This window comes from Mercurialis annua, linkage group LG8 (assembly GCF_937616625.2).
Source record: "Mercurialis annua linkage group LG8, ddMerAnnu1.2, whole genome shotgun sequence".
NCBI lineage: Eukaryota > Viridiplantae > Streptophyta > Magnoliopsida > Malpighiales > Euphorbiaceae > Mercurialis > Mercurialis annua.
Genome location: NC_065577.1, coordinates 40,063,249 through 40,074,927, shown reverse-complemented (window position 1 = coordinate 40,074,927; position 11,679 = coordinate 40,063,249). Strand labels below are relative to the sequence as shown.

The 11,679-nt window shown below is 30.3% G+C and overlaps 1 protein-coding gene across 1 annotated transcript; it reads left to right on the top strand.

Moving 5' to 3' along the window:
• Window positions 1–894: 894 nt before the first annotated feature.
• LOC126662333 (L-type lectin-domain containing receptor kinase S.4) lies at window positions 895–3,310 on the top strand. The gene has a single exon (XM_050356281.2). It carries the CDS (start codon window positions 1,065–1,067, stop codon window positions 3,132–3,134), a length of 2,070 nt encoding a protein of 689 aa, XP_050212238.1. The 5' UTR covers window positions 895–1,064; the 3' UTR covers window positions 3,135–3,310.
• Window positions 3,311–11,679: the final 8,369 nt, after the last annotated feature.

Sequence of the window (11,679 nt, the reverse complement as noted above, 5' to 3'; positions counted from 1 at the left end):
GGTGGGGTGGGGTGTCTAAAATATGAATTTATAATGCATAGTTGCCTGCCTATTCATAATGTCACTATCTTCAAATCCCATGTGAAATAAATAAAACCTCAAGATCTTCTCTTTCACCATCCTAGAACCCACCTCACAATTTCCTCTTTCTTTTGAAAAATAAATTACCTTTATTAAAATTAATTTGCTATATTTTATGAATATATTGATATACTGGGAATTTAAATTATAATTATTAATTTTTTTATTTTTAATATTCATTCAATCATTTACTCACTGAAATAAATAAATAAATAATTAATTGATCACCAATTTATATTTTAAAAAACTAATTATTATTTGAAATAGACAAATCGCCGAATTACATATTCAAAAAGCTATAATAGTATAATCAAAAAATATACATATTTATTATTATTTAATTTTTTTTAAAGAATGAGTGTATCTTTTTATTTGAGTTTTTATTAACTTGTATTATCTTTTTATTTGAGTTTTTATTAACTTGTATTATTCATCATTATAAGTTGAAAAAAAGCTAATCTTCAACATTTTTTCTTTTAATTAACAGTAAAATATTTTGAACTTTCTATTGTATTTTACCATTGTAATACCAGAATTAAATAAGGCAAAATCAATCACAATTTTTTATTTAGCGATTTGAAGTACTAATTAATGTTTGTTTTGAAAGAATACTGCTGTCGTATACACATTTTCATGTCTATATTATAATATTTTTAAAAAATATTATTTAATATTCCGATTTATCAAAACATAAAAACTAATCACCAATTTTATAAAATTTTAAAGCTTTGTATTTATTTGTAAATTATATGATTGAATTTGTATTTATTAATCCAAGAAAATATGCTTGAATAATTAGATAAACAGAATTCCTCAAAAAAAAAAAAAAAAACGGAGCAGAGCATATCCTCTGTATCAAGAACCTCAATTCTCTCCTACAAAAATATTTCAATTTTCTTGGAAAAACACAAAAAACAATTTTCATTCCCACCCAATTTCACAAAATCCTCAAATTTCTCAGTCAGAAGCATCAAATTTTCACTATGATAATGCCCAAGAATAAATTTTATTTCTTGCTAATGATTTTTTCCCTTACAAACCCAGTTTTTTCCCAGCTAGAAGAGATTTTTTCAGAGGGATTCAATGAAGCCAAGAAGAACATGAGTGTTTATGATGGAGCTGAGGTTGAAGAGAATGGAATTCTGAAATTAACCAACAATACGGCGCGTTTAAAAGGGCATGCTTTTTACTCTAATAAGATCAAATTCAAGAACTCAAGCACCGGTAAAATGTTCTCATTTTCAACCAGTTTTGCATTTGCTATAGTTCCTGAGTATTTAAAGCTTGGTGGGCATGGGTTTGCTTTTACCATTTCACCCTCGAAGCAGCTGAGTGACTCTCTTCCGAGTCAGTTTCTTGGCCTACTGAATGCTACCGACAATGGTAATTTCTCAAATCATATAGTTGGTGTTGAGTTTGATACAGTTCAAGATTTTGAATTTGGTGATATAAATGATAATCATATTGGTGTTGATATAAACAGTTTGGTGTCAAATAAATCTGTTGCTGCTGCTTATTTTCTTGATAATTCTACTAGGGTTAATCTCACTCTTCAAAGTGGTAAGGTTATTCAAGCTTGGATTGACTATGATTCAGTGAAGAGTGTTTTACAAGTTAGGGTTTCACCTTTTTCAGTTAAACCAAGAATGCCCATTTTATCATTTGAGGTGGATCTGTCTCCTTTCTTGAAAGAGTTTATGTATGTTGGGTTTTCTTCATCTACTGGTTTGTTAGCAAGTACACATTATGTTCTTGGATGGAGTTTTAGTGTTAATGGAGTTGCAAAGTCTTTATCTTTATCTGCATTGCCTAATCTTCCTGGTCCGAAAAAGGATCGTACTTTGTTGATTGCGGTAGTCGCAGTTTCGTTAGTTGTTGTTGCGGTTTTGGTCGTGGTTGGATCGGTTTTCTTGATTAGAAAGATGAAAGATGGTGATGTGATTGAGGATTGGGAATTTGATGTTGGTCCTCATAGATTTTCTTATCAGGAACTGAAAAAAGCAACCCGGGGTTTCAGAGATAAGGAGCTTCTCGGATTTGGTGGGTTCGGCAAAGTTTATAAAGGAACTTTGGTCAATTCTACTGAAGTTGCTGTTAAGAGAATCTCTCATGAATCGAAGCAAGGCGTGAGAGAATTTGCTTCCGAAATTGCTAGCATTGGTCGTCTTAGACATAGAAACTTGGTTCAGTTGATGGGTTGGTGTCGCCGAAGAGTTGACTTACTACTCGTCTACGATTTCATGCCTAATGGTAGCTTAGATAAGTACTTGTTCGATGAGGCCGACACAATTCTCAGTTGGGAACATAGGTTCAATATTATCAAAGGTGTTGCGTCGGGTCTTCTCTATTTGCATGAAGAATGGGAACAGACTGTGATTCATAGAGACATAAAGGCGGGCAATGTATTATTAGATTCCGAGATGAATGGGAGACTTGGAGACTTCGGCCTCGCCAAGCTATACGAGCGTGGTAGTAATCCTAGCACCACTAGAGTCGTGGGAACATTAGGGTACTTAGCACCAGAGCTGACAAGAACAGGCAAACCTAGTACTAGTTCAGATGTGTTTGCCTTTGGTGCCCTTTTGCTAGAAGTTGTATGTGGAAGGAGACCTATTGAGCCCAAGGCATTGCCTGAAGAGCTCATTTTGGTGGATTGGGTATGGGATAAATGGCAAAATGGTGCAATTCTTGATGTAGTTGATTCAAGATTGCACGGCGAGTTCAACGAGCTTGAAGCTATTGTTGTGCTGAAACTCGGGTTGATTTGTTCTAATAATTCACCCAACGCGAGGCCTACAATGAGGCAGATTGTGAGCTATTTACAAGGAGAAGTAGCATTGCCTGACGTAGTTACACCCCCCGACGCATATGACGCCAGAAAAGGTGATAGTAGTAGTACTTATGTCGAGTTTGAAGATTATGTGCATTCTTATCCTTTATCATCAAATTTTGAGAAGGTTAGCACATGGTCATCAGGTGGTGATTTCGGAGACGACGTCGAAGCTAGTTTAACATCACCTCTTTCACATTCTGATAGAAATGATGGTAGATAATCCTGGTAAAAAAAGTTGATTGGTAACCTTTATTTTATTTTATTTTCCTGTCTAAAGATTAATTTTCTGTATAATTGTGATAACTGGGTTCAAAATGTATATGAATCTATCATTATATGGCTTGTAGTTGTAAATCACTCAGTAAGAATTGCTCATTTTTCATTGTTCATAAGAAATTAAGCAAAATGCGTATTTATGTCTATGCACTTGTTCACTTTTTAGTATTGATTATGAGTGCCTAGTTATACTTTAATTTGTCAATATTGAGTCTTTATAATATCTCATATTTTATAGACATTAGTTCACTCTGTCACGGTGCGAGAATTTCACACGCCATTAGTGTGATTGAGATTGGCATAGTTAACGGTTTTTATGACGAAGGGATTCGATGTTTATATAATTAAAAGCGTAAGTATTCATTCTTGACAAATAGAAGTGGAGGGACCTAATGCTAAAAATAAAACAAGTAAATGGACCCAAAAATGTGTGATGCCAAAAAATTAAGAATATTCATATACTAATGCCTGTATACTTATTGCTCTGTGACTATGACTGAAGATGACATATTCCAATAATAAAATCTGGCATGCTTACAACTTGCCGATTGACTAATCTTTTTCTTTCATTTATTTTTTCAATTGTTTTAAGGTTAGTTGAAACCGGCCAGCAATTATCTTAGTTTTATAATTCAGACAGCATAAAAAAAAAAGTTATGTTTATAGCTTTAGAGAAAAAAAAACACCATAAATTTTGCAGTTTTTTTAGGCTTAGTGGCAAAAATAATCCAAATCTTTACAACTTGATGCAATTTAAACTAAAACTTTTAATTTTTTACAATAATAGCCAAATTGCATTTTTTTTATAATAATAGCCAAATTGCACTTTTTATATGATTTTTTTTTTGAGTTTTTTGCCACTTCTTGTGACTTCTAATATATTATTATATATCAAAAAATAATTATAGTCTAATATCTTAATTTAAAACAATAAGTTTGACCATCATTTTGACTATTATCTATATATCTATATCTATATCTATATATATTATAATTGAGAGGACCAACGGAGAGCTTTCATTGATTCTCACCAAATAGAGCATTCTCATCAGTTCCCATTCTTTTAAAAACACTTATTTTTATTTAATTATTTTAATATTTATTTAATCTAATTAATCTAATTTAAATTTAGATAAGTATTTAGTTGTTGAGAAAGTGATAACTTTCAAGTAAAACACAATCTATTTCAATTTAATTTCTATTAATATAAATTGTACTTATATAATTGAGAGAATAAAAGGAGTCTTTTCGTTAGTTCCACTTTTTTAAAATATTTATTTTATTTTAATTAAATTATTATCAAATTTAAGTAATTCAGTTTTAATTTACGTTAACTGTCTAATTGATAGAATCAAACAACAAGATAATAGCCAATAGTTAAGCTTTCTAATTGAAACTAACTTCTTAAATTTAAAAGAAAACAGAACCTGGAATATTCTATTGTTTTGTTCAATTATGCAATTTATAAAACTGTGTACACTACTGTTTTTGTTCTATGATCTCTGCCAATTTATTTTGGCCGAGAAATAAAATCTAGAAAATAAAAACTCTCCAACAAATATTTAAAATTCTGAAATTAGAGAGTGGCTATACGTAATCTCTTGTGAAGAAGCAAAATTTTTCATTGTTGTTAAGGTATTAAATCAGAATTATGTTATTAAATCAATCGGCAAAAGCTTGATCAGTTTTGCTGCTTTTGCTATTGCTCTCCCTTGCTAGAAAGTATGCATATGTTAGTTAATTTTCCTGACCATTAGATTAGTAAATGTACGCGTGTATAATTATTAAAAACCTTCATTAATTAGTTGAACACAATTAAGATTAGGACTAAGAATAATTACTTTAAAATTGGTAGGTACAGGATCATACCTCCAGATATTGTGCTAAATCGTCACGCGTTTTTTTATTTCACTTAAGAGCTAATTAACGATCTATTAGATAATTTTTCTTTTACGACGAGACTCATAATTATAGCTAATTTAAAGTGTTATATTTTCCTGAATCTACATCACGAACTACAGTGAGTAAATCTTACTAATAAATTCATACTTCATAATAATAGCAAAAATATTATAAACTGTTAAATTGAAAGGAATAACCTACAGTTTGAGTTCCATTGTGTTTGAAGAATAGGCTTTCGATTTATTGAAAATTATCATTCCAATTAAATATTAATTAGATTTCGCGCAGATGCGCGAGTTTACGACTAGTATTATATAATTGAGAGGACCAACGGAGCCCTCTCATTGATTCTCACCAAATAAAGCATTCTCATAGTTTCCAATTTTTTAAAACTACTTATTTTAATTATATTTTTCTAATTAGCTTTTTAAGTTATATTTATCCAACTCCTAAATAATCTATTACTTAATTAAAAAAATTATATAATTGAGAGAACCAACGGAGCCCTCTCATAGATTCTCATCAAATAAAGCATTCTCATAGTTTCCAATTTTTTAAAACTACTTATTTTAATTATATTTTTCTAATTAGCTTTTTAAGTTATATTTATCCAACTCCTAAATAATCTATTACTTAACTAAAAAATTTACGGAAGTGAAAACTATAAAGTGACAGCTAACTAAATTTATCAAAATTACCAAATTCTATTACTATACAAACTCTCTCCTAAATAATCTATTACTTAACTAAAAAATTTACGAAAGTGAAAATTATAAAATGACAGCTAACTAAATTAATTAACATGTTTTCATTATTTGTAATTAAGAATCTCTTGGTGTCGTATGTAAAACACAAATTTTCCAATAGTCAAAATAATAAACAAGTCTTAAAATCAATTGAGTAAAGACATTTTACTATGGATAGACCACTAAACAAAATATCCAAATATATGAACAAAAATTATTTTAATACATAATCAAGTAATTAGTAAATAAATTGACAACTCATGACATATGTAGTGACATAACTTATTTCTACATATGAAAAAAAAACCATAAGAGCTTTTAAAATAGGTAAAAATAGAGTTTTAGAAACAATAATTTTCAAAATAGAAGCAAATAAATAAACAAAATTTAAATATATAGTTTATATAAATTGGGTCCTAATAAATACTTTTTGAATTTTTTTTTTGAATTTTTTTTTAAATTGTCAAATTTATTTCATTTTTCAGTTTCTAATTTAATTGTATCCTTTTTTCAGATGGGTGTTTTTCCACTTACAAAAAAATCAAATATGTTCATATTTGATATATAATTTCAATTTTTAGTACTTTTTAAAATAGTAAGGGCCTACTTAGACTACGTGTTAAATAAGAATAACATATTTGAACTTTTTTTAGAAATATAAAATTGTTATTTTAAAAAATAGGTGCAATTAACATTAAAAATTAGAAAATTAAATAAAATTAACAATTTTAAAAATTTGAAATATAAGTGAAAAAGCAAAAAAGTGATATCTTTTTGGATGATTATGCCATTGATATATATACTTATTAGAAATAAATGATAATAACTATAACAAGACATTTCATCATTCTTAAAATTTGTCTAAATAAATTTTTAGTATTAAAAATATATAGTTTGAAAATTGATTAATTAATCAATGAATTAGGGATTATATTCATTCAGAGTACATGCTCTCTCAAAATTATTAATGAAGAAAAAAGTTCACAAGCCAAACATTAAAAATGTATATAAATACAAAATGCAAAAAACAAAGATAGTAGATATTATATATTTTAAATCAATCAACTATTAAAACTAAATATTCATAAAAAAAGGCTTAATTGCACCACAAATCACCAACTTTCGCGTATTTTTGGTATTTAACATAATCTTTTTTCTTGGCATATTTAACATTAACTTTCAGTTTTTGACATATTTGTCCACGGTTACTTTTCCTTTGAAAAATTGTGCTGGTTTGGATCCAAAACGGCGTCGTTTTACATCCAAAACGACGTCGTTTTCATCCAAAATGGTCCTGTGGATAAATATGCCAAAAAATAAAATTAAGTTAATGTTAAATATGTCAAGAAATAAAGATTATGTTAATACCAACAACACGCGAAAGTTGGTGATTTTTGGCGCAATTAAACCTAAAAAAAACTATTAAAATTAAACTACTTCAGAATTAAATAGAATTAAAATTAATTTCAAAAATTTAAATTTGTCATTTGTTTAGATCACGGTACATATTATTTTCTTATGTATATCAAATTTTGTCTAATAATTTTTTTGTTAGTACTGTGTATCAAAACAATTAATATTATTTATATGAAAATTCAAATGTGTGTTGAATATAATATAATATAATTTTAATTTAAATATAACAATAATTATAATAAAAATAATATTATAGTATTTCTGCGCAATTGCGCGGGCATACGACTAGTACTTATATAATTGAGAGGAGCAACGGAGCTCTCTGTAATATCCCGTAAAATTTTAATTTATTTTTCGATAAATTCCGACATTTTTCCCGGTCGTTTTGAAGTAATTTCGATATTAGTGGCTTGGTTCGAGTTGTTTGGTTTGGGTGTGATTTATTGGTTTAACCAATTATTTTTTTAAATCAAAAATAAAAAAAAAATAGAATTCTTTCATTCCCGTTCGGGAATTGGAATTCCCGAACGGGAATCTCATTTTTTGGGCCTGGTCTCGTTCGAGACCAGGCATTCCCGAACGGGAATCATGGCCTGAAAGGCCATTCCCGTTCGGGAATCACATCAGCTTTTGGACCCATTTGTTTGGCCCTTTTCGACCTCGTTTACGGCCCGCTTCCACTCGTTATTTAAAAGCGACTTCTAAACAGAAAACCTAGATCACGCTGCAAGCTAGCCCTAGCCGTTTTCCGTTTGTCCATTCGCTGAGAAACGAAGCCGAAATCATCATCCAAACTCTGCTGTTCCGGTTAGTTTTATAATTCCTCAATCTCAGATTTCTGCCTTGAAACGGCATTACGTAATTTGATTCGTTCTTGCTCGTTTCTAGATCGAAATCAAAACCGTTTGATCTCAGACGTTCTAGACTCAATTCCCTACGTCTCCCTATCTCAGTTTCGCTGAACGGTACGCCGTCGATCTCGTTTCAATCACCACCGTTTCATTGTTTTTGAATGCTATTATACTCTGTTTTGATTTTAAGTTTCTGCCGATTATCCTTGCTCTTTTGTCCATGTCTTTTCATTGTTTAATGATTATCCCTTGGCATGATTGGTGGTTAATAGTTTAAGCTTTCGGATTGAGTTTATTCCATCGTTCCGCTCCTCGATTCGTTGTTGTCGTTCTGTATAATTGTTACTTTCAATTATGGTTTGGTAAATTCTTAAGTTTCTGTTTCCTTTTTCATGGCTTAAAAACTTATGATTATTGATGATTGAGGGATGAAGTCTTGGCATGCTCAGTTTCATGATTGGATTCATTGATATTGCATTGTTTTTCTTTGATTTTGAGCTTCTGTGAATGAATTTCAAATTTGAAATGTTAAGGTTGGCTTGGTATGGGGAAGATGATGTTGTGTCTTAATTTGGTTGGCTATTGTGAGTTTTGTTTGGTTAAGAGTTCCTCTAGGTTATCAAATTGTTTTGTTTAAAACTTTTTGATTCCTTAAGATAAATTTTACTTATTGATTAATTGTTTTGATTTCTAATTTGAGGATTTTATTTAAATTGAAAGGTTGTCAATTGGGAAATATTATTTTGATAAATCTAAAAATATTATTATTTGAGCTAATTAGATTAATAATAATTAATGTTTTAGAATTTTGGCTAAATTGCAATTTAGCCTTGAAACGTTTTTATAATGTATTTAAGTAAGTTTGTGATTAATAACTTCGTATTTTGTTTTAAATATTAAACAAAAGCAATTAATTTGATTTCGGATATCAAATTGACTAAAGTACAATTTAGTCCCTATTTGGCAAAAGTACAATTTAGCCCCTAATTGGTTAAAGTACAATTTAGTCCCTAAATTTTTATTAACTTAAAATGATTAAGTTTTTGATTTGTAACTTGGGTTACTTAGAATTGAAGTTATTGAGTTCCGCTTTTAAAATGGATTATTATTTTGTTAATTTATTTTATAAAAATAAACTTGGGTTTATATTGAAAATTGTTTTGAGTCGGGTTAGACTTGGGTCACCCGACCAGTGAGGTTAGCTTGGTAGTTATTGGTAACTCGGCTAACCCACTATTTGGAAATTATTTATTATTTATAGTTATTAAATAATATTTATAAATTGGATTTTAAGCGAGAACTCAATAGACTTATTTAAATTGGGCTTTATTACCTAATGGGTATTATTTGTGTGTGCTTTGGATTGTTTATTCCGACATGTTAATTGTGCTAGTCCTATGTGGTGTCTAGTACTCCCTAGAGTTAGGGTCTGTTTTTAATAATTATTTTATTTGTCTAGACCCGTCTATTGTCCGTGCTCCAGAGGCGAACAAGGATTAGTTGCTTGCCGGTATTCACGTGGATTAGCAAGCAGTGAGTTTGTACTTACTATTTACCGCTTTATTAAGTAAATCGTTATTTTAATATTAAATATATATACTGTACGTATATTTCGAATTGTTTTTATATTATGACTTCTAGTTGGAACATGCTACCTAATGGGCATCATTAGGACTGCGTGCGCACCGGTAAAGATCTGGAAAAGGTAATTATGGTAATGTGGTAACTCGGTGTGAGCATAGCTCTCGGGACCAAGTAGAGTAACTCGGTGTAGCTCGGCTCTCGGGACTCTGGTATAAGTGTGGTCAGTGGTAACTCGGTGTAGCTCAGCTCTCGGGACCAGACCTAATGGATTATGTTATTTATGTAGAATTGTGGATTAGGGTTCCAACTATTATTCGTAATATTGTTATTAAATGCTTTAAACGTTTTAAAGGTTTTTCACTTAATAAATGTAGATAGTGGTATGAACTCATCTCAGTATATCTGACCCCGTTGTTTTCCCAATTTTCCCCAGGGTTATGATCTGAGAGAGTCTGGTGATCTCCGCATTTACTTTCCTCGGAGGTTCCATTTATTTTAGTAGAACTGTAGAACTGTTTTTACTCTTAGACCGCAGTAGTAACTAGACGTCTTTATTATTATTATTTATTTTGTCGGATTGGTTCGACTGGTTATATTGCTCTGGCATGCTGTATTATTTACATTAATTCATGATGAATCTATTTTAAACTCGGAGTTGATTAAGCATGTTATTTTAACTGTTGATTATTATAACTGCTAGTTTAGGCTGAAGTCTCGGTTGCCCCCGAGCATTGGTTTTCTGCAGGTTTATGTGTTTATGAATTAAATGAAAGGCTAGCTATGGGTTTCGGTACTACATTACCCATACCCTAGCGCCGGTCGCGATTCATGAAAATGGGTCGTGACAAACTTGGTATCAGAGCTTTGGTTTCAAACCAAGGCCATTTGCGTGCTATGTGTTTACTCTGTTAAGTATGGTTGTGTCTTAGGAACTACTGCGGAATTAGGATTCGTGTCTTGTCTTTTAAACGTCATCATTTGTTTTTCAAACCTTCAGCCTACATCCTATAGGTGATGTCTGTCAGTCCTTAATTGGTATTGATGCTTTGATTGACAATTTATTTCACTTGGATGTTAATTGCTGTGTTTTATCATGTTGAGATTATTTTACTTGGGTGATTATAATTGCTTTTGATTTCTCGGGAAATCATAGGTTGGTAAATTTTCCTAAAGACTCATACTTGGGTATGATGTTTGCTAAAATTTATGGTAATGTTACAGTTATTTTACGTGATGCGTTGAACTGCTTTTGCTTTGTTAATAAAGTACGTCTTGGCTTTGGCCTCAATTGTTGATGTTAAATGTGATCGTATGTTGGACGTTAGCCTTATTTTTCAATTAAAGAGATTTTGGGTTAAACCTTAAAACGTGTTTGATGGTCATGCATTGTTTGACCACATGTTGATTTGAAGATTTTTATCGAGAATATTGTTTTATCCGATTTGTATTTCGACATAGATTTATAAGAGAAGTTTAATTTTAAATTCTTATAAGATGGTTTTGGTTGAGTTGCTAGTAAATATTTCGAAATATTATGTTTGGTCTGGTGTTAACAAGCGATGGTTTCAAATGATGTTTTATGAGATAAGTCATTGTTTTAAGAATTTAACGTTGAAGTTATTTTATCATGCTGTAGTATGCCAGCATTTTGAATTTTTGGGATTTACAGAATAGATGTTTGAAATCAAAGATTTCTCACTTGAGTTTTAAATTACCGTTTAGCGGTTGGTTTAAATTGAGCTCCCAAAAATTTGAAGGGATGAAAATTTTATTAAAATACTTTTCCGGATTTATAAATATTTTAAATACGTTTTATAAACGATTGTTTTGGGTTCGACTTGGGTCACCCAATTTTAGGAGTTGAGCTTGGTAGTTGTAATGACTCGGCTAGCTCGATAATTTTATTGTCTGAGATACTTGGGTATCCATTTTAAAGCAACTGATTAATAAGAAGAGATTTTTACAAAATGTGATTTTGTTTTAACCTTGG